Source organism: Bombina bombina, chromosome 12, assembly GCF_027579735.1.
Source record: "Bombina bombina isolate aBomBom1 chromosome 12, aBomBom1.pri, whole genome shotgun sequence".
In the NCBI taxonomy this organism is placed as follows: domain Eukaryota; kingdom Metazoa; phylum Chordata; class Amphibia; order Anura; family Bombinatoridae; genus Bombina; species Bombina bombina.
Window position 1 is genome coordinate 101446921 of NC_069510.1, and position 23285 is coordinate 101470205.

Genomic DNA, 23285 nt, shown 5'->3' on the forward strand with positions numbered 1-23285 from the left:
AAGGTTCAGGGTGTGTGGACTCGGTCGGAGTCTCTACTTCCAATCAATATTCTGGAATTGAGAGCAATATTCAATGCGCTTCAGGCTTGGCCTAAGTTGGCTTCGGCCACATTTATCCGATTTCAGTCGGGCAACATCACGACTGTGGCTTACATCAATCATCAGGGAGGAACAAGGAGTTCCTTAGTGATGACAGAAGTATCCAAGATAATTCGGTGGGCGGAGGCTCACTCTTGTTATATATCGGCAATCTACATCCCAGGAGTGGACAACTGGGAAGCAGATTTTTTGAGCAGACAGACGTTCCATCCGGGGGAATGGGAACTCCATTAGGAGGTTTTTGCCAACCTAATTCTCAGATGGGGCAGACTGGAGCTGGATCTTATGGCATCTCGTCAGAATGCCAAGCTCCCGAGGTCTGGATCCAGGTCCAGGGATCCTCAGGCCGAACTGATAGATGCCTTGGCAGTGCCTTGGTCGTTCAACCTAGCTTATGTGTTTCCACCGTTTGCTCTCTTTCCCCGGGTGATTGCTTGGATCAAACAGGAGAGGGCTTTGGTGATTTTCATCGCTCCTGCGTAGCCTCGCAGGACCTGGTATACCGATCTGGTGGACATGTCCTCTCTGCCACAGTGGAAGCTTCCATTGAGGCAGGACCTTCTCATTCAGGGACCCTTCCATCATCCGAATCTATTTTCTCTGCAGCTGACTGCTTGGAGATTGAACGCTTAATTTTATCTAAGCAAGGGTTCTCTGATTTGGTCATTGATACCTTGATCCAGGCGCGTAATCCTGTTACTAGAAAGATTTACCATAAGATATGGCGTAAATGTCTTTATTGGTGCGAATCCAAGGGCTACTCATGGAGTAAGATTAGGATTCCTAGGATTTTATCTTTTTTCTCCAAGAAGGATTGGAGAAAGGGTTATCGGCAAGTTCCTTAAAGGGACAGATTTCTGCTTTATCTATGTTGCTACACAAACGTCTGGCAGATATTCCGGATGATCAATCGTTTAGACCTATTGCTCCTCCTTGGAGTTTGAATTTAGTTCTGAAGGTTCTTCACAGGGTTCCGTTTGAACCTATGCATTCCATAGATATTAAATTATCTTGGAAAGTTTTATTTTTGGTTGTTATTTCTTCTGCTCGCAGAGTTTGAGCTTTCGGCGTTACAATGTTATTCTCCTTACCTTATTTTTCATTCCGATAAGGTAGTGTTATGTACCAAACCTGGTTTTCTTCCCAAGGTTGTTTCAAACCAGAATATTAATCAGGAAATTATTGTTCCTTCTTTGTGTCCTAATCCTTCTTCTAAGAAGGAGCGTCTGTTACATAATTTGGACGTGGTCCGTGCCCTGAAGTTTTACTTGCAGGCGACTAAGGAATTTCATCAATCATCTTCATTATGTGTTTTTTTCTGGAAAACGTAGGGGCCAGAAAGCTTCGACTACCTCTTTCTTTTTGGCTGAAGAGTATCATCTGTTTTGCATACGAGACTGCTGGACAGCAGCCTCCTAAAAGAATTATGGCTCATTCTACTAGGGCTGTGGCTTCCTCATGGGCATTTAAAAATGCATCTGTTGAACAGATTTGCAAGTCTGCAACTTGGTCGTCTCTTCACACTTTTCCAAATTTTCCAAATTTGATACTTTTGCCTCGTCTGAGGCTGTTTTTGGGAGAAAGGTTCTTCAAGCAGTGGTGCCTTCCGTTTAGGTTCCTTTCTTGTCCCTCCCTTTCATCCGTGTGCTATAGCTTTGGTATTGTATCCCATAAGTAAGGATGAAATCTGTGGACACGTCATATCTTGTAAAAGAAAAGGAAATTTAGGCTTACCTGATAAATTTGTTTCTTTTACGATATGACGAGTCCACTGCCCACCCTATCCTTGACTAAGACAGGTTTTTATTTTTTTTAAACTTCAGTCACCTCTGCACCTTGGCTTTTCCTTTCTCTTCCTAACTTTGGTCGAATGACGGGAGTGGGTGGGAAGGGAGGAGCTATATATACAGCTCTGCTGTGGTGCTCTTTGCCTTCTCCTGCTGACCAGGAGGCCATATCCCATAAGTAAGGATGAAATCCGTGGACTCGTCCTATCGTAAAAGAAATACATTTATCAGGTAGGCATAAATTTCCTTTTTGCCTTCTTGGTACTGAAGGACAGCACTTTTGAGATGATCATTTTAAACGGACATAATTTGGGATTTAGATATCCTTTTAAGACTAGGATACATCTGGGGAATTTTACTGACTCTAGGGGAGCTAGTGGCTTTCTTATTAAGTATATTTTCAGGCACTGTAGAGAGACTTTGAGAGACTTAAGGGAACGTTTTATTACTAACATTTACCTTAATACTTGGCAAGGGGTCCTTTTTTTTATTTATAAGAAGCGATGTGTGCTATCTGTTTAATTATTAATGTGCAAGTGTGTCGTTAGTACATACGTTATGCAGCCTTTTTAGTTTAAGTTCACGCCCTTTCTATCTGTGGCGCAGTTTTAAGTTTCGGCCGGTCACGTGACTTCTGGTTTCTCTTGTATGTGGAGCGTTGTGCTGTGAGGTGCCGACATCAATAGCTGATCGGAGTATTGTAGAAGCGCTAATCTCTATTGGACTACTCCGCTTTCTATACCCTATTACTAGTGGAATACTCATTCTGGTAGCGGTAGGAGACTCAGACGGTTAGCTTCTTGTCTGAGGTGGGGTATTCAAGTTTTACCTTTAGTTTTAATCCTATTGTTTTGCTTATTTTTTTAGTAAGTATTATTTGCATCCTTATTTGTTTTTTTAGTGGGAGTTAGTTTCCATAGCTATGGACCCAGAATACGATCAGTCCATGTATATAGACAAATGTTTAATATGTTTAGAGAACCAAATTATTTTGCCTATGCAATTTTGTTCTTCATGTTTAGCCAAGACTTTAAAATTTAAGGACAAATTACTCCCTACTGAGCCAAGTGTCTCTCAGGAAACTGCTGTGCGTGATATGCTTCAGCTTTCTCCTCAGAAGTCTCAAGTTTTAGTAGTTTCTCATTCTGTGCCTTCTGTTTCTCATCAACCCCCTGGGGGTATTTATTTACCTGGGATTTTGCTGCTCAAATTAATTCTGCAGATTATGTGGCTTTGTCTGCTTTCCCTTCTGCGGTTAAGCGTAAGAGGAAATCTAGAGATTTGTCTGCTAGTAAAGCTTCTGACCCCTCTAGGTCTGCTTTATCTGCTTTATTATTTATTTCTCATTTGTCTGAGGAAAATACTTCAGTAGCTTCTGAAGGTGAAATCTTAGACTGACACTTTAGCAGAAAAAGCTTCAGAATCTGAAGAGGTTAATTTTAGATTTAAGATGGAACACCTCCGGTTACTACTGAAGGAGGTTCTAGCTACTTTAGACGACTCTGAACCTTTGGTTGCTGTCAACCCCACAAAGTCTTCTAAAGTGGATAGAGTTTATGATTCTCCATCTTCTGAGTAGGTTTTTCCTGTTCCAAGGAAGATGTCTGAAATTGTAGCTCAGGAACGGAATAAGCCAGGGGGTTCCCTTTTCCCCTTTCCCTGTTTTTAAAAAGATGTTTCCTATTGCAGACTCTATTTATTTGTGATTCATGGCGCACTGTACCTAAAGTAGAATTATCTTTTTCTACTCTTGCAAAGCGAACTACTATTCCTATAGAGGATAGTTGCTCTTTTAAAGATCCCAATGGATAAGAAGCTAGAGGCTTACTTAAAAAAGATGTACATATATCAAGGATTTCAGTGGCAACCTGCAGCGAGTATTGCCACAGTTGCAGGTGCATCATCTTATGGTGCAATGCCTTGTCTGATTTAATTTCAGAGGAAACTACGGTAGAGGAGATCCAAGATAGGGTCAAAGCCCTTAAACTGGCCAATAACTTTATCTGTGATGCAAACATGCAGATAATTAGACTGGGAGCTAAGCTTTCTAGCTTCACTGTACTAGCTCTCAGAGCTCTGTGGTTAAAATCTTGGTCGGCTGATGTTTCTTCAAAGGCCAAACTCTTGGCTTTACCTTTATAAGGGTAAGACTCTGTTTAGACTTGGTCTAACGAAAATCATTTTTGAGATTACGGGTGGAAAGGGATCTTTCCTTCCTCAAGACACGAAGAATAGACCTAGGGGATGGTAGTCTTTTCATTTCCGTTCCTTTCGCAACTTTTAAGGGGCAGAAGTCCTCACCTTCCTTTTACAAACCTGACCAATCCAGGTACTCTTGGAAATCCAGTCAGCCCTGGAATAAGGGAAAACAAAACTAGAAGCCTTCCGCTGCTTCTTAATCAGCATGAAGGGTCTGCCCCCAGTCCGAGCTTGGATCAAGTGGGGGGCAGACTTTTTCTTTTTCGACTGGCTTGGATGCGCAATGTCCCAGATCCGTGGGCTGTGGACATAGTATCCCAAGGTTACAGGATAGGATTCGAGTCTTGCCCTCCAAGTGGCAGATTTCTCCTGTCAAGATTATCCTCAAACCAGGTAAAGGAGGCCTTCTTAAATTGCGTAAAAGACCTATCCTCTCTGGGTGTCATTGTACCAGTCCCTTTAAGGGAACAAGGTCTAGGATTCTATTCAAATCTATTTGTGGTTCCCAAAAAGGAAGAACATTTTCATCCCATCCTAGATCTCAAGTGTCTCAACAAATTCCTCAGGGTTCCGTACTTCAAGATAAAATCTATTCGCTCCATTCTTTCATTGGTCCAGGAGGGTCAGTTCATGATGACCATAGACCTGAAGGACGCGTATCTACATGTTCCCATTCACAGGGATCATCATCAGTTTCTCAGATTTGCTTTTCTGGACAAGCATTTCCAGTTTGTTGCCCTTCTGTTTGATCTGGCCACAGCTCCCAGAATATTCACAAAGGTTCTTGGAGCGCTATTGGCAGTAATTAGATCCCAGGGAATTGCTGTGGCGCCTTATATAGACATTCTGGTTCAGACGTTATCTTTTCAACTAACACATTCTCATACAGAGATGTTGTCTTTTCTACGTTCCCACGGGTAGAAGGTGAATCTGGAAAAGAGTTCTCTAGTTCCATCTAAAACTGTGTTTCCTAGGGACAATAATAGATTCCCTGTCCATGAAGATTTTCCTGACGGAGGTCAGAAAATCCAAGCTTCTTGCTTCCTGTCTTTCTCTCCATGCTGCTTTTCGTGCATCAGTGGCTCAATGCATGGAGGTGATTGGTCTGATGGTGGCTTCCATGGACATCATTCCTTTTGCTCTCTTCCATCTGCGTCCGCTGCAACTTTGCATGCTTTGTCAATAGAACGGAGACCATTCCGATTTATCGCAGAGGATAAATCTGGATCCCCTGTCAAGAGAATCTCTTTTGTGGTGAATGTCTCTAGATCATCTGTTTTGGGGCACTTGCTTCCTGAGACCTTCCTGGGTTATTGTGACAACAGACGCCAGCCTGTCAGGCTGGGGAGCTGTTTGGGGTTCTATGAAGGTTTAGGGCCTGTGGTCTCGAGAAGAGTCTTTTATTCCCATAAACATCTTGGAGTTGAAAGCAATCTTCAATGCCTTGACAGCTTGGCCTCAATTGTCTTTAGTCCGGTTTACAGATTCCAGTCAGACAACATCACCTCAGTGGCTTACATCAACCATCAGGGAGGAACTTGGAGTTCCTTGGCCATGAAGGAGGTGACTCGCATTCTGCAGTGGGCGGAAGCTCACGATTGTCTTCTATCTTCTATCCACATTCCAGGAGTGGACAATTGGGAGACAGATTTTCTGAGCAGGCAGACCTTTCATCCTGGGGAGTGGGCTCTCCATCCGGAAGTGTTCTCTCAGATAACCCTCAGGTGGGGGGTTCCAGAGTTGGCTCTGATGGCGTCCCGCCAAAACTCCAAGGTTCCAAAGTACGGTTCAAGATCAAGAGATCCTCTGGCCGTTCTGATAGATGCTCTAGCGGTTCCATGGATGTTTTCTCTGGCTTGCCCGTTTCCTCAGTTTGCTCTCCTTCCACAAGTCATTGCTCATACCAAACAGGAGAAAGCATTGGGAATCCGAATTGCTTCTGCATGGCCTCGCAGGATCTGGTTTGCAAATCTGGTACGGATGCCATCTCTACCCCCCTGGAGGTTATCTCTGAGGAAGGACCTTCTAATTCAGGGTCCTTTCCTCCATCCAAACCTAGATTTTCTGAAGCTGACTGCTTGGAGATTGAACGCCTAGTTCTGTCTAGATGTGTTATTTCTGAAGCATTCATTGATACTATGCTTCAGGCTCGCAAACCTGTTACTCGCAAGATTTACCATAAGATATGGCGTAAATATCTTTATTGGTAAGAATCTAAAGGGTTCTCCTGGAGCCGGGTGAGGATTCCCCGGATTTTGTCTTTTTTTTTCAGGAGGCCTGGAGAAGGGTTTATCGGTCAGTACTCTAAAGGGTCAGATTTCTGCTCTATCTATCCTTTTGCACAAACAACTGGCAGACTTACCAGATGTTCAAGCCTTTGTTCAGACCCTGGTTAGAATCAGGCCTGTGTTTAAACCTCTTGCTCCCCGTGGAGCCTTAATCTAGTTCTTAAAGTTTTGCAACAGGCTCAGTTTGTGCTGATGCATGTTGTTGATATGAAGTTGTTATCTTGGAAGGTTTTATTTCTTCTGCTCGCAGAGTGTCTGAACTTTCAGCTCTGCAGTGTGATTTCCCCGTACCTTATTTTTCATGCTGATAAAGCGGTCCTTCATACCAAATTGGGTTTTCTCCCTAAGGTGGTGTCGGATCGAAACATTAATCAGGAAATTGTTTTTCCTTACTTCTTTTTTCCTAATCCTCCTTCTCATAAGGAACGTCTTCTGCATAACTTGAATGTTGTGCAAGCTCTAAAATTTTACTTACAAGCTACTAAAGAATTTCTCTGGAAAACCACATAAGTGTGGCTTATGAGAAAGCTGGACAGCAGCCTCCTGAGAGAATTACGGCTCATTCCACTAGGGCTATCTCCTCTTCTTGGGCTTTCAAAAATGAAGCTTCTGTGGAACAAATTTGCAAGGCAGCTACATGGTCCCCTCTGCATACTTTTTCCAAATTCTACAAATTGGATACTTTTGCCTCAGCTGAGGCTTCTTTTGGGAGAAAGATTCTTCAAGCGGTGGTGCCTTTTTCTCCCTCCCTGTTAATTATGTGTCCTCTAGCTTGGGTATTGGTTCCCATTAGTAATTGGAATGACATTGTGGACTCTCCAAGTCTTAGGAAAGAAAACAAAATTTATGCTTACCTGATAAATTTCTTTCGGGACATGGAGAGTCCACAACCCTGCCCTCTTTTTAGATATGATTCTGTAGTTTTTTTGAGTAAACCTCAGGCACATTTTCCACCCTTGTGTTTTCTTCTTTTTCCATTTTCCTTTGGCTGAATGACTGGGGATAATGGGTAAGGGAAGTTACACTTAACAGCTTTGCTGGGGTGCTCTTTGCCTCTTCCTGCTGGCCAGGAGTTAAATATCCCACTAGTAATTGGAATGATGTCGTGGACTCTCCATGTCCGGAAAGAAAGAAATTTATCAGGTAAACATAAATTTTGTTTTATATATAACATTTCTGATTTTTGGAAATTTATTTCATAACCTGAAAAATGAGGAAAGCTTGTCTAAAATATGTTATGATGGGGACATTTATTCTAACATTCCCAATTATTTTTCAATAGCCCAACTCCATCCACCATCTGCCTTATTTAGAGGAGCCAATCTGGGCTTTAGCCTGCAGACAATATGGCAAATCACTGTCATAATGTTAGTATAAACTGCATTGTTTTGCAGTTGTTAGCTGATAAATCCAACTAGGGACAGATATTTAGCAGGAGTCATTGCCAATTCTGAGAGGTAGAAACTGGTCAATTTTCAGAGCTAAATTAAATGAAAAGAGCAAAATAAATATTAAAGGTTCATTTCAATGTTTGTTATACATAACCAAACATTTTATATAAAAATCTGAAGGTATTTGCTGTTCCTCAAATAAAAGTGGCTTTCAATGACACCCTTGTCTTGCAGCTCTTTTCAAACATAATGGAGCAGAGCTAATTCCATTCACCAAGAAAGGAGAAATACGTTAACTTTATCATATAAAGTTTAGATATTTGCAAAATGCTTATGCAAAATTGGGGAATGGGTAATAAGGGATTATCGTCCTTTTTAAACAGCAAAAATTCTGGTGGTGACTGTCCCTTTAAACAATGCTGTAAATTAAGGTTCCCACTCTACCATGTAGTAAGGCTTCTTTCATTGGAGGAATGGGACCATTTTGTGATACATAACATACCTGTATATAAGCTAAGCAAGTCTAAGGTGTTAAACTATTTTTAATTCATGCTCCTGTATAACAAAAGATTGATTATAACTGATATCTGGATCCTAACCCTGTCTTTGTGTAATGTCTACAGTCTGTCTCACAAGCCCTTGCACCAGAGCACACCACAATCCTGAAGCAGGACTCTCTTCAAGGGTATGTTGTTCTTTGTCATGTCAACTTCTTTTTATGAATGTATAGTTTTTGCCTTTTAACTTTTGTACTTGTGTATTCAAAATACTCTTATTTGGTTTGTTTAATGCTCTTGATTTTATTTCTTTATTTTTTAATTACACACGGTCTGCATTCTGTATCCACTTGTTTTTTTTCTATGCAAAGTGTGTGAGGGAAATTAGTTCCTAAAATTGTCAATGTTATAATGCCCGATACACTATGTGTTTCAACTTTTACTCAATTTTAAGCATCTTTCTAATTTACTCCTATTATCAATTTTTCTTTGTTTTCTTGCTATCTTTATAAAGCTGGAATGTAAAGTTTAGGAGCCGGCCAATTTTATTTTCAGCACTCTGTATAGTGCTTGCTTATTGGGGACTACATTCAGCCAACCAATAAGCAACTGTTACCCAGGTTCTGAACCAAAAATGGGTCGACTCTTAAGCTTTAAATTCCTGCTTTTTAAATAAAGATAACAAGAGAATGAAGAAAAATTGATAACAGGAGTAAATTAGAAAGTTGCTTAAAATTGCATACTCTATCTGAATCATTAAAGAAACATTTTAGATTTAGTATCCCTTTAATTAGACCATTGGTTTAAATGCCTTCAAACAAATCTTAAACATTGTAAAAAATTTTGGTATATTTTCTCTCCCAGTGTGTACGCTGATTGTGCCAGAGACTGCTCTAGTGCATTAGAAAACACGCCTGGAAACGGCAAACAGGATAAAATTAAACAACGCAGGGCATCATGCCCCCGTCCAGATAAACTGGCTCGCTTCATACTCACTGTTTTGCAGGTCAGTATTCCTTCCTGTGACATTAGTGTAATACAGTGCACATGACTATTGCCTCAATTTTTTTAATTTGATTATTTTTGCCTGATTTCTATAACTTCAGGTTTCTACTTCTGGAGATAATATGGTGGAGTGTCAGCTGGAAACTCACAATAACAAAATGGTGACTTTTAAGTTTGATGCAGATGGAGATGCTCCAGAAGATATTGCTCATTACATGGTAAGATTCCTAGTTTATCCCTGCAGTGTGCTATTGTAACTCCCATGGGACACAGCTCTTCCATCAGCTTATGTTTTTTATTTCTTCTTAAAGACACGATGAGTCCATGGATCATCTTCATTACTTATGGGATATTCACTTCCTGGTCAGCAGGAAGAGGCAAAGAGCACCACAGCAGAGCTGTTAAATAGCTCCTCCCTTCCCTCCCACCCCAGTCATTCTCTTTGCCTATGTTAGTGATAGGAAGCAGGTAAAGTGAGGTGTTAGTTTAGATTCTTCAATCAAGAGTTTTTTGTTTTATGAGTAGTGCCAGAGAGTGCTGCTTTGTTCTAGGGTGTAGCCTAGTCCATATCAGTCTCTACAGTAGAGCTCTGGTGGCTTTAGAGCTATGGGAACTGGTGGGACATAATTCTCACTGCGCCACTCATTTTCAGCTGCCCCATATCCTTCAGCCTGAGATTATTACTGACTCAGCATTGCTTATCTCTCAGGCCAATGTGAGGGAGAGGACCTCTCAAGCTTGGGGACTGCCCTAATGCCAGGCAGTGTTTGAGGTAAGTTTCTAGGATCTAAGGAGTCTCAGTGTTTGTTTCATTAGCACTACGGTACATAAGGGGTTAATGGTAAACCTTACTTATGTGGGGACAGTTTCAGACTTTTAGAAAATAAGTCTTACTTGGGCAGTGATTTGGTGCAGGCACTGGGGCTGGCGTTATGTTGCTAAGTTTATTTTCACTAAAATGGAGGGCTCCGGTGGTTTCACTGTTTCCTGTTTCTCTTGTTAAGTGTGTTCAGTCCACGGGTCATCCATTACTTATGGGATATATTCTCCTCCCCAACAGGAAGTTGCAAGAGGATCACCCAAGCAGAGCTGCTATATAGCTCCTCCCCTCACATGTCATATCCAGTCATTCTCTTGCAAGTCTCAACAAAGGAGGAGGTTGCGAGAGGAGATAGGAGTTTTTTACCTAATTATTCTTCAATCAAAAGTTTATTATTTTAAAATGGCACCGGAGTGTGCTGTTTTTTTCTCTCATGCAGTATTTAGAAGAAGAATCTGCCTGCGTTTTCTATGATCTTAGCAGACGTAACTAAGATCCACTGGCTGTTCTCGCACATTCTGAGGAGTGGGGTAACTTCAGAAAAGGGAATAGCATGCGGGGTCCCCCGCAAATGAGGTATGTGCAGTAATATTTTCTAGGAATGGAATTGACTAAGAAAACACTGCTGTTACCCATATGATGTAAGTACAGCCTTTAATGCAGTAGTAGCGACTGGTATCAGGCTGATAAATGTATGCGCAGTTGAGTTATTTTCTAGGGACTAGAATTTGACTGAGAAAATACTGTTAATACTGAAATAAATGTATGAGCCTTAACTGCAGTAGAAGCGACTGGTAGCAGGCTTAGTGATAACTTTGCATAACACTGGAAAGTTGTTTTTAAAAAACGTTTACTGGCATGTTATTTGTTTTGTGAGGTACTTTGGTGATAAATCTTTTTGGGCATGATTTTTTTCCATATGGCTAACGTTTATTTCTGCATAGAAACCGTTGTAACAGGTCTCCCACTGTTGTAATATGAGTGGGAGGGGCCTTTTTTAGCGCCTTGTTGCGCAGTTAAAATTCTTGCACAGTCTTCCTGCTTCTTCCTCCTTGATCCAGGACGTCTCCAGAGAGCTCAGGGGTCTTCAAAATTCATTTTTGAGGGAGGTAATCAGTCACAGCAGACCTGTGACAGTGTGTTTGACTGTGATAAAAGCGTTAAATCTTAAATTGATTATCCGTTTTTGGGTATTGAGGGGTTAATCATCCGTTTGCTAGTGGGTGCAATCCTCTGCTAAATTCATACATTTACTGTTAAAATTGTTGGCTATAACTGAATTAGTTCATTGTTATTTCAACTGTGACAGTTTTTTGTGTTTTTAAAAGCGCTGCAGCGTTTTTTCTATTGCTTGTAAATTTATTGAAAGATTTTTTTCCAAGCTTGCTAGCCTTCATTGCTAGTCTGTTTAAACATGTCTGATACAGATGAATCTACTTGTTCATTATGTTTAAAAGCCAATGTGGAGCCCAATAGAAATATGTGTACCAATTGTATTGATGTTACTTTAAATAAAAGTCAGTCTTTACCGGTAAAGAAATTATCACCAGACAACGAGAGGGAAGTTATGCCGCCTAACTTTCCTCACGTGTCAGTACCTTCGCCTCCCGCTCAGGAGGTGCGTGAGATTGTGGCGCCAAGTACATCAAGGCCCTTACAAATCACTTTGCATGATATGGCTAATGTTATGAAAGAAGTATTATCTAATTTGCCTGAGTTAAGAGGCAAGCGCGATAGCTCTGGGTTTAGGACAGAGCGCGCCGATGACACGAGAGCCATGTCTGATACTGCGTCACAATTTGCAGAACATGAGGACGGAGAGCTGCATTCTGTGGGTGACGGATCTGATCCGGGGAGACCGAATTCAGAAATTTTAAATTTAAGCTTGAGAACCTCCGTGTATTGCTAGGGGAGGTGTTAGCGGCTCTGAACGATTGCGACACGGTTGCAATCCCAGAGAAATTATGTAGGCTGGATAAATACTATGCGGTACCGGTGTGTACTGACGTTTTTCCTATACCTAAAAGGCTTACAGAGGTTATTAGCAAGGAGTGGGATAGACCCGGTGTGCCCTTTTCCCCTCCTCCGATATTTAGAAAAATGTTCCCAATAGACGCTACCACACGAGACTTATGGCAGACGGTCCCTAAGGTGGAGGGAGCAGTTTCTACTTTAGCCAAGCGTACCACTATCCCGGTGGAGGATAGTTGTGCTTTCTCAGATCCAATGGATAAAAAATTAGGTTACCTTAAGAAAATGTTTGTTCAACAAGGTTTTATATTACAGCCCCTTGCATGCATTGCGCCCGTCACTGCAGCAGCGGCATTCTGGTTTGAGTCTCTGGAAGAGGCTATTCGCACAGCACCATTGGATGAGATTCTGAACAAGCTTAAAGCCCTTAAGCTAGCTAATGCATTTGTTTCGGATGCCGTTGTGCATTTAACCAAACTAACGGCTAAGAACTCCGGATTCGCCATCCAGGCGCGCAGAGCGCTATGGCTTAAATCCTGGTCAGCAGATGTAACTTCTAAATCTAAATTGCTTAATATTCCTTTCAAAGGGCAAACCTTATTCGGGCCCGGCTTGAAAGAAATTATTGCTGACATTACTGGAGGCAAGGGTCATACCCTTCCTCAGGACAGGGCCAAATCAAAGGCCAAACAGTCTAATTTCTCCAACATAGGTGTGTCCGGTCCACGGCGTCATCCTTACTTGTGGGATATTCTCTTCCCCAACAGGAAATGGCAAAGAGCCCAGCAAAGCTGGTCACATGATCCCTCCTAGGCTCCGCCTACCCCAGTCATTCTCTTTGCCGTTGCACAGGCAACATCTCCACGGAGATGGCTAAGAGTTTTTTAGTGTTTAAATGTAGTTTTATTCTTCAATCAAGAGTTTATTTTAAAATAGTGCTGGTATGTACTATTTACTCTGAAACAGAAAAGAGATGAAGATTTCTGTTTGTAAGAGGAAAATGATTTTAGCAACCGTTACTAAAATCAATGGCTGTTTCCACACAGGACTGTTGAGATGAATTAACTTCAGTTCTGGGAAACAGTGGGCAGACTTTTGCTGCTTGAGGTATGACACATTTCTAACAAGACTTGGTAATGCTGGAAGCTGTAATTTTCCCTATGGGAACCGGTAAGCCATTTTCTTAGTTTAGTATAAGAATAAAGGGCTTCACAAGAAATTATAGTGAATTTTGAACAATTCCTTCATACTTTTTCACATATTCAGTAATAAAGTGTGTTCAGTTTAAAATTTAAAGTGACAGTAACGGTTTTATTTTAAAACGTTTTTTGGGCTTTGTTATCAAGTTTATGCCTGTTAACATGTCCGAACCATCAGATAGACGATGTTCTGTATGTTTGGAAGCCAAGGTTCCTCCCCATTTAAATATATGTGATGAATGTGACATAGTGTCCAAACAAAGTAGGGACAATGATGCCACTGATAATGATGTTGCCCAAAATGATTCCTCAAGCGAGGGGAGTAAGCATGGTACTGCATCATCCCCTTCTGTGTCTACACCAGTCTTGCCCACACAAGAGGCCCCTAGTACATCTAGTGCGCCAATCCTTCTTACTATGCAACAATTAACGGCTGTAATGGATAATTCTATTAAAAATATTTTGTCCAAAATGCCCACTTATCAGAGAAAGCGCGATTGCTCTGTTTTAGATACTGAAGAGCATGAGGACGCTGATGATAATGGTTCTGACATACCCTCACACCAATCTGAAGGGGCCAGGAGGGAGGTTTTGTCTGAGGGAGAAATTTCAGATTCAGGAAAAATTTCTCAACAAGCTGAACCTGATGTTGTAACATTTAAATTTAAATTAGAACATCTCCGCGCTCTGCTTAAGGAGGTGTTATCTACTCTTAATGATTGTGACAATTTGGTCATTCCAGAGAAGTTATGTAAGATGGACAAGTTCCTAGAGGTCCCGGTGCCCCCCGATGCTTTTCCTATACCCAAGCAGGTGGCGGACATTGTAAATAAGGAATGGGAAAGGCCCGGCATACCTTTTTGTTCCTCCCCCTATATTTAAAAAATTATTTCCTATGGTCGACCCCAGAAAGGACTTATGGCAGACAGTCCCCAAGGTCGAGGGGGCGGTTTCTACTCTAAACAAACGTACTACTATCCCTATAGAAGATAGTTGTGCTTTCAAAGATCCTATGGATAAAAAATTAGAGGGTTTGCTTAAAAAGATGTTTGTTCAGCAAGGTTACCTTCTACAACCAATTTCATGCATTGTTCCTGTCACTACAGCAGCGTGTTTCTGGTTCGAAGAACTAGAAAAGTCGCTCAATAAAGAATCTTCGTATGAGGAGGTTATGGACAGAGTTCAAGCACTTAAATTGGCTAACTCTTTTATCTTAGACGCCACTTTACAATTAGCTAGATTAGCGGCGAAAAATTCAGGTTTTGCTATTGTGGCGCGCAGAGCGCTTTGGCTAAAGTCTTGGTCAGCGGATGTGTCTTCCAAGAACAAATTGCTTAACATCCCTTTCAAGGGTAAAACGCTGTTTGGCCCTGACTTGAAAGAGATTATTTCAGACATCACTGGGGGAAAGGGCCACGCCCTTCCTCAGGATAGGTCTTTTAAGGCTAAAAATAAGCCAAATTTTCGTCCCTTTCGCAGAAACGGACCAGCCTCAAATTCTACACCCTCTAAGCAAGAGGGTAATAGTTCTCAAACCAGCCTGGAGACCGATGCAAGGCTGGAACAAGGGTAAGCAGGCCAAGAAACCTGCCACTGCTACTAAAACAGCATGAAGTGTTGGCCCCCGATCCGGGACCGGATCTGGTGGGGGGCAGACTCTCTCTCTTTGCTCAGGCTTGGGCAAGAGATGTTCAGGATCCTTGGGCGCTAGAAATAGTTTCTCAAGGTTATCTCCTGGAATTCAAGGAACTACCCCCAAGGGGGAGGTTCCACAGGTCTCAATTGTCTTCAAATCAAATAAAAAGGCAGGCATTCTTACATTGTGTAGAAGACCTGTTAAGAATGGGAGTGATTCATCCTGTTCCATTAGGAGAACAAGGGATGGGGTTTTACTCCAATCTGTTCATAGTTCCCAAAAAAGAAGGAACATTCAGACCAATTTTAGATCTCAAGATTCTAAACAAATTTCTCAGGGTTCCATCGTTCAAGATGGAAACCATTCGAACAATTCTTCCTACCATCCAGGAAGGTCAATTAATGACCACGGTGGATTTAAAGGATGCGTATCTACATATTCCTATCCACAAGGAACATCATCGGTTCCTAAGGTTCGCCTTTCTGGACAAGCATTACCAGTTTGTGGCACTTCCATTCGGATTAGCCACTGCTCCAAGGATTTTCACAAAGGTACTAGGGTCCCTTCTAGCGGTGCTAAGACCAAGGGGCATTGCAGTAGTACCTTACTTGGACGACATACTGATTCAAGCGTCGTCTCTGTCAAAAGCAAAGGCTCATACGGACATTGTCCTAGCCTTTCTCAGATCTCACGGGTGGAAAGTGAACATAGAAAAAAGTTCTCTGTCCCCGTCAACAAGAGTTCCCTTCTTGGGAACAATAATAGACTCCTTAGAAATGAAGATTTTTCTGACAGAGGCCAGAAAATCAAAACTTCTAAGCTCTTGTCAAGTACTTCATTCTGTTCTTCTTCCTTCCATAGCGCAGTGCATGGAAGTAATAGGCTTGATGGTTGCGGCAATGGACATAGTTCCTTTTGCACGAATTCATCTAAGACCATTACAACTGTGCATGCTCAGACAGTGGAATGGGGATTATACAGACTTGTCTCCGACGATCCAAGTAGATCAAAGAACCAGAGATTCACTCCGTTGGTGGCTGAACCTGGACAACCTGTCACAGGGAATGAGCTTCCGCAGACCAGAGTGGGTCATTGTCACGACCGACGCCAGTCTGGTGGGCTGGGGCGCGGTCTGGGAACCCCTGAAAGCTCAGGGTCTATGGTCTCGGGAAGAATCTCTTCTCCCGATAAACATTCTGGAACTGCGAGCGATATTCAATGCTCTCAAAGCTTGGCCTCAACTAGCAAAGGCCAAATTCATAAGGTTTCAATCAGACAACATGACGACTGTTGCATATATCAACCATCAGGGGGGAACAAGGAGTTCCCTGGCGATGGAGGAAGTGACCAAAATAATTAAATGGGCGGAGAATCACTCCTGCCACTTGTCTGCAATCCACATCCCAGGAGTGGAAAATTAAGAAGCAGATTTTCTGAGTCGTCAGACTTTCCATCCGGGGGAGTGGGAACTCCATCCGGAAATCTTTGCCCAAATAACTCAATTATGGGGCATTCCAGACATGGACCTGATGGCGTCTCGTCACAACTTCAAGGTTCCTTGCTACGGGTCCAGATCCAGGGATCCCAGGGCGACTCTAGTAGATGCACTGATAGCGCCTTGGACCTTCAACCTAGCTTATGTATTCCCACCGTTCCCTCTCATTCCCAGGCTGGTAGCCAGGATCAATCAGGAGAGGGCTTCGGTGATCTTGATAGCTCCTGCGTGGCCACGCAGAACTTGGTATGCAGACCTGGTGAATATGTCATCGGCTCCACCATGGAAGCTACCTTTGAGACAGGACCTTCTTGTTCAAGGTCCATTCGAACATCCGAATCTGGCTTCACTCCAACTGACTGCTTGGAGATTGAACGCTTGATTTTATCAAAGCGTGGGTTTTCAGATTCTGTCATTGATACTCTTGTTCAGGCTAGAAAGCCTGTAACTAGGAAAATTTACCATAAAATATGGAAAAAATATATTTGTTGGTGTGAATCTAAAGGATTCCCATGGAACAAGATAAAAATTCCTAAGATTCTATCCTTTCTACAGGAGGGTTTGGAGAAAGGATTATCTGCAAGTTCTTTGAAGGGACAGATTTCTGCTTTATCTGTTTTACTTCACAAAAAACTGGCGGCTGTGCCAGATGTTCAGGCTTTTGTTCAGGCTCTGGTTAGAATCAAGCCTGTTTACAAACCTTTGACTCCTCCTTGGAGTCTCAATTTAGTGCTTTCAGTCCTTCAAGGGGTTCCGTTTGAACCCTTACATTCCGTAGATATTAAGTTACTATGTTGGAAAGTTTTGTTTTTGGTTGCAATTTCTTCTGCTAGAAGAGTTTCAGAGTTATCTGCTCTGCAGTGTTCTCCTCCTTATCTGGTGTTCCATGCAGATAAGGTGGTTTTGCGTACTAAACCTGCTTTTCTTCCGAAAGTTGTTTCTAACAAAAACATTAACCAGGAGATAGTTGTGCCTTCTTTGTGTCCGAATCCAGTTTCAAAGAAGGAACGTTTGTTACACAATTTGGATGTAGTTCGTGCTCTAAAATTCTATTTAGAGGCTACAAAGGATTTCAGACAAACATCTTCTTTGTTGTTTATTCTGGTAAAAGGAGAGGTCAAAAAGCAACTTCTACCTCTCTCTCTTTTTGGCTTAAAAGCATCATCCGATTGGCTTATGAGACTGCCGGACGGCAGCCTCCTGAAAGAATCACAGCTCACTCCACTAGGGCTGTGGCTTCCACATGGGCCTTCAAGAACGAGGCTTCTGTTGATCAGATATGTAAGGCAGCGACTTGGTCTTCACTGCACACTTTTACCAAATTTTACAAATTTGATACTTTTGCTTCTTCTGAGGCTATTTTTGGGAGAAAGGTTTTGCAAGCCGTGGTGCCTTCCATCTAGGTGACCTGATTTGCTCCCTCCCTTCATCCGTGTCCTAAAGCTTTGGTATTGGTTCCCACAAGTAAGGATGACGCCGTGGACCGGACACACCTATGTTGGAGAAAACAGAATTTATGCTTACCTGATAAATTACTTTCTCCAACGGTGTGTCCGGTCCACGGCCCGCCCTGGTTTTTTTAATCAGGTCTGATGAATTATTTTCTCTAACTACAGTCACCACGGTATCATATGATTTCTCCTATGCATATTCCTCCTTTACGTCGGTCGAATGACTGGGGTAGGCGGAGCCTAGGAGGGATCATGTGACCAGCTTTGCTGGGCTCTTTGCCATTTCCTGTTGGGGAAGAGAATATCCCACAAGTAAGGATGACGCCGTGGACCGGACACACCGTTGGAGAAAGTAATTTATCAGGTAAGCATAAATTCTGTTTTTCGTGCCTTTCGTAATTTCAAGGCAGGAGCAGCATCAACTTCCTCTACTCCAAAACAGGAAGGGACTGCTACTTGTTACAGACAGGGTTGGAAAGGCAACCAGTCCTGGAACAAGGGCAAGCAGGCCAGAAAACCTACTTCTGCCCCTAAGACAGCATGAAGAAAGGGCCCCCTATCCGGAAACGGATCTAGTGGGGGGCAGACTTTCTCTCTTCGCCCAGGCCTGGGCAAGAGATGTCCAGGATCCCTGGGTGTTGGAGATCATATCTCAGGGATACCTTCTGGACTTCAAAACTTCTCCTCCACAAGGGAGATTTCATCTGTCAAGGTTATCAACAAACCTAATAAAGAAAGAGGCATTTCTACGATGTGTGCAAGACCTCTTAGTAATGGGAGTGATCCACCCGGTTCCGCGGACGGAACAAGGGCAAGGTTTTTACTCAAATCTGTTTGTGGTTCCCAAAAAAGAGGGAACCTTAAGGCCAATCTTGGACCTGAAGATCTTAAACAAATTCCTAAGAGTTCCATCGTTCAAAATGGAAACTATTCGAACCATCCTACCCATGATCCAAGAGGGTCAGTATATGACCACAGTGGACTTAAAGGATGCCTACCTTCACATACCGATTCACAAGGATCATTATCGGTACCTAAGGTTTGCCTTTCTAGACAGGCATTACCAGTTTGTAGCTCTTCCCTTCGGGTTGGCTACGGCCCCGAGAATTTTTACAAAGGTTCTGGGCTCGCTTCTGGTGGTACTAAGACCGCGAGGCATAGCGGTGGCTCCGTACCTAGACGACATCCTGATACAAGCGTCAAGTTTTCAAAATGCAAAGTCTCATACAGAGATAGTTCTAGCATTTCTAAGGTCGCATGGGTGGAAAGTGAACATGGAAAAGAGTTCTCTGTTCCCACTCACAAGGGTTCCCTTTCTAGGGACTCTTATAGATTCTGTAGAGATGAAGATTTACCTGACGGAGTCCAGGTTATCAAAAATCCTAAATGCTTGCCGTGTCCTTCATTCCATTCCAAGCCCATCAGTAGCTCAGTGCATGGAAGTAATCGGCTTAATGGTCGCGGCAATAGACATAGTGCCATTTGCGCGCCTACATCTCAGACCGCTGCAACTATGCATGCTAAGTCAGTGGAATGGGGATTGCTCAGATCTGTTCCCTTTACTAAATCTGGACCAGGAGGCCAGAGATTCTCTTCTCTGGTGGTTGTCGCGGGTTCATCTGTCCAAAGGAATGACTTTTCGCAGACCAGATTGGACAATTGTAACAACAGATGCCAGCCTACTAGGCTGGGGTGCAGTCTGGAACTCCCTGAAGGCTCAGGGATCGTGGACTCAGGAGGAGAAACTCCTCCCAATAAACATTCTAGAATTAAGAGCAATATTCAATGCTCTTCTAGCTTGGCCTCAGTTAGCAACACTGAGGTTCATCAGATTTCAGTCGGACAACATCACGACTGTGGCTTACATCAATCATCAAGGGGGAACCAGGAGTTCCCTAGCGATGTTGGAAGTCTCGAAGATAATTCGCTGGGCAGAGTCGCACTCTTGTCACCTGTCAGCGATCTACATCCCAGGCGAGGAGAACTGGGAGGCGGATTTTCTAAGTCGCCAGACCTTTCATCCGGGGGAGTGGGAACTTCACCCGGAGGTGTTTGCTCAACTGATTCTTCGTTGGGGCGAACCGGAGCTGGATCTCATGGCATCTCGCCAAAACTCCAAGCTTCCTTGTTACGGATCCAGGTCCAGGGACCCGGGAGCGGTGCTGGTAGATGCACTAGCAGCCCCTTGGGTTTTCAACATGGCTTATGTGTTTCCACCATTTCCGTTGCTACCTCGACTGATTGCCAGGATCAAACAGGAGAGAGCATCGGTGATTCTGATAGCGCCTGCGTGGCCACGCAGGACCTGGTATGCAGACCTAGTTGACATGTCGTCCTGTCCACCATGGTCTCTGCCTCTGAGGCAGGACCTTCTAATTCAGGGTCCTTTCAACCATCCAAGCCTAATTTCTCTGAGGCTGACTGCATGGAGATTGAACGCTTGATTCTATCAAAGCGTGGTTTTTCGGAGTCGGTTATTGATACGTTAATACAGGCTCGGAAACCTGTTACCAGAAAAATTTACCATAAGATATGGCGTAAATATTTATATTGGTGTGAATCCAAGAGTTACTCATGGAGTAAGGTTAGGATTCCTAGGATATTGGCTTTTCTACAAAAAGGTTTAGAAAAGGGTTTATCCGCTAGTTCGTTAAAGGGACAGATTTCTGCTCTGTCTATTCTTTTACACAAACGTCTGGGAGAGAATCCAGACGTCCAGGCTTTTTGTCAGGCTTTGGCTAGGATTAAGCCTGTTTTTAAAACTGTTGCTCCTCCGTGGAGCTTAAACTTGGTTCTTAAAGTTCTTCAGGGTGTTCCGTTTGAACCCCTTCATTCCATTGATATTAAGCTTTTATCTTGGAAAGTTCTGTTTTTGATGGCTATTTCCTCGGCTCGAAGAGTCTCTGAGTTATCTGCCTTACATTGCGATTCTCCTTATCTGATTTTTCATTCAGACAAGGTAGTTCTGCGTACTAAACCTGGGTTTTTACCTAAGGTTGTTTCTAACAGAAATATCAATCAGGAGATTGTTGTGCCTTCATTTTGTCCTAATCCTTCTTCAAAGAAGGAACGTCTTTTGCATAATCTGGACGTAGTCCGTGCCCTGAAGTTCTACTTACAGGCAACTAAAGATTTTCGGCAAACTTCTTCTCTGTTTGTCGTTTATTCTGGTCAGAGGAGAGGTCAAAAGGCTTCGGCCACCTCTCTCTTTTTGGCTTCGTAGCATACTACGTTTAGCCTATGAGACTGCTGGACAGCAGCCTCCTGAAAGAATTTCAGCTCATTCCACTAGAACTGTGGCTTCCACCTGGGCCTTTAAGAATGAGGCCTCTGTTGAACAGATTTGCAAGGCTGCAACTTGGTCTTCACTTCATACCTTTTCAAAATTTTACAAATTTGACACTTTTGCTTCTTCGGAGGCTGTTTTTGGGAGAAAGGTTCTACAGGCAGTGGTTCCTTCTGTTTAATGTTCCTGCCTTGTCCCTCCCATCATCCGTGTACTTTAGCTTTGGTATTGGTATCCCATAAGTAATGGATGACCCGTGGACTGAACACACTTAACAAGAGAAAACATAATTTATGCTTACCTGATAAATTTATTTCTCTTGTAGTGTGTTCAGTCCACGGCCCGCCCTATCTTTTTTGAGGCAGTTCTAAATTTTAATTAAAACTCCAGTCACCACTGCACCCTATAGTTTTTCCTTTCTCGTCTTGTTTCGGTCGAATGACTGGATATGACATGTGAGGGGAGGAGCTATATAGCAGCTCTGCTTGGGTGATCCTCTTGCAACTTCCTGTTGGGGAGGAGAATATATCCCTTAAGTAATGGATGACCCGTGGACTGAACACACTACAAGAGAAATAAATTTATCAGGTAAGCATAAATTATGTTTTTTTGAAGCCTCTGCTTGTAGCACTATTTCCAAGCAGTTGCATGTCTTCAGATGTGCTGTACTGGGGTTTATCTGGGCTAGAGCAGCATGTAGAACACTTTCATGCGCTTTTAGCACAGATGCGGTCCTAGTTCGGTTTTTCTGGCAGGTTACAGTAACGGCTCGTTTTTACAAGGGATCTGGTAGCATTGGTTAAGGTAGGAGCACCTCAGCAGGTTGCTGTGGTGCAGAGGTTTAATTATTGCTTAAATTTTCTAACCGTTTTGTACAGCAAAATTAGCAGTTTGTCAAGAGAAAGAAAAACCGTTTAAATTTAAAGAGACGGTAACGGTTTTTAATTTTATTTTGTTATTCCCAGTATTTTTTCTGCTCAATACCAATATTATATATGTGAGAAATGGGCCAAGATGAGGTGCAAGCTGTTACATGTGCTTTATGTCTTGATGCAAATGTGGAACCACCAATCCCTTTCTGTCCTACATGTATTGAAAGGACTGTGAATTTTAGGGATAACATTTTTGCTGAGCCAATCTCCTCTCAGACAGATGTTGTCCAAGAGTCCTCTGATGAGGGTCAATTTCTGCAGCAACTTTCTCCCCAAGTGTCCCAAAAATTATCGCCCTCACCAGCAGTGCCCTGCACGTCTGCTTCTCTTATGTCTACTACTATCTCTGATGCTCTGTCTGCCTTTCCAATGTTGCAGGGCCATCGCAAGAGAAAGTCCATTTCTGCAGTTAGCAACGTTTCTGATGCTGTGGTAGCTATCTCAGAAGTCTCTTCTCATAGATCTGAGGAAGAGGTTCCTTCTCTGGCATCTGAAGGAGAAATCTCAGATTCGGAGGAGGTGTTACCTTTGACCGACTCAGAAGTGGTATCTTTCAGGTTTAAACTGAAACATCTTCGTCTCTAACTTAGAAAGGTTTTAATTACCCTAAATGATAGTGACTCCACAGTGATGGTTGTCCCCCCAAAGTCTAGCAAATTAGACAGATATTATGAGGCACCTTCCTTTACAGATGTTTTTCCAGTTTCTAAAAAGGCCTCTTAAATTATTAATAGAGAATGGGAGACACCTGGTATTCCTTTCTCTCCTTCTCCTATTTTCAAGAAGATGTTTCCTATAGCTGACTCGGTTAAAGAGGTTTGGCAAACTGTTCCTAAGGTAGAAGGAGCTGTTTCCACCTTGGCTAAGAGAACTACTATCCCTATAGAGGATAGCTGTGCTTTTATAGATCCAATGGACAAAAAATTTGAGGGTCTACTCAAGAAAATTTATGTTCACCAGGGTATGCAGTGGCAACCGGCGGTCTGTATAACTACTGTCACGAGTGTGGCAGCCTACTGGTTTGATGCTCTGGCGAGAAACTACCTTGGACGAGATCCAGGACAGGATAAAGGCTCTTAGACTAGCTAATGCCTTTATCTCGGATGCCACCCTTCACCTTCTCCCTCAGGACAAAAAGATTAGGCAGAAAGGAAGACAAAGTAATTTTCGTTCCTTTCGCAACTTCAAGGGATTCTCTTCCTCTTCTCCTTCAACTAAGCAGGAAAAAG

At 42.7% G+C, this 23285-nt stretch overlaps 1 protein-coding gene across 4 annotated transcripts in view; it reads left to right on the forward strand.

Annotated features, from left to right (window-relative positions):
• Positions 1-23285, forward strand: part of WNK3 (WNK lysine deficient protein kinase 3) — a 544128-nt gene that overhangs the window by 192734 nt on the left and 328109 nt on the right. For all 4 annotated transcript variants that reach the window (XM_053695870.1, XM_053695869.1, XM_053695868.1 and 1 more), the window contains exons 12-14: positions 8388-8449; positions 9126-9267; positions 9368-9484. In XM_053695870.1, the coding sequence (XP_053551845.1) occupies positions 8388-8449; positions 9126-9267; positions 9368-9484 (321 nt within the window). The remainder of the gene's footprint in view (positions 1-8387; positions 8450-9125; positions 9268-9367; positions 9485-23285) is intronic.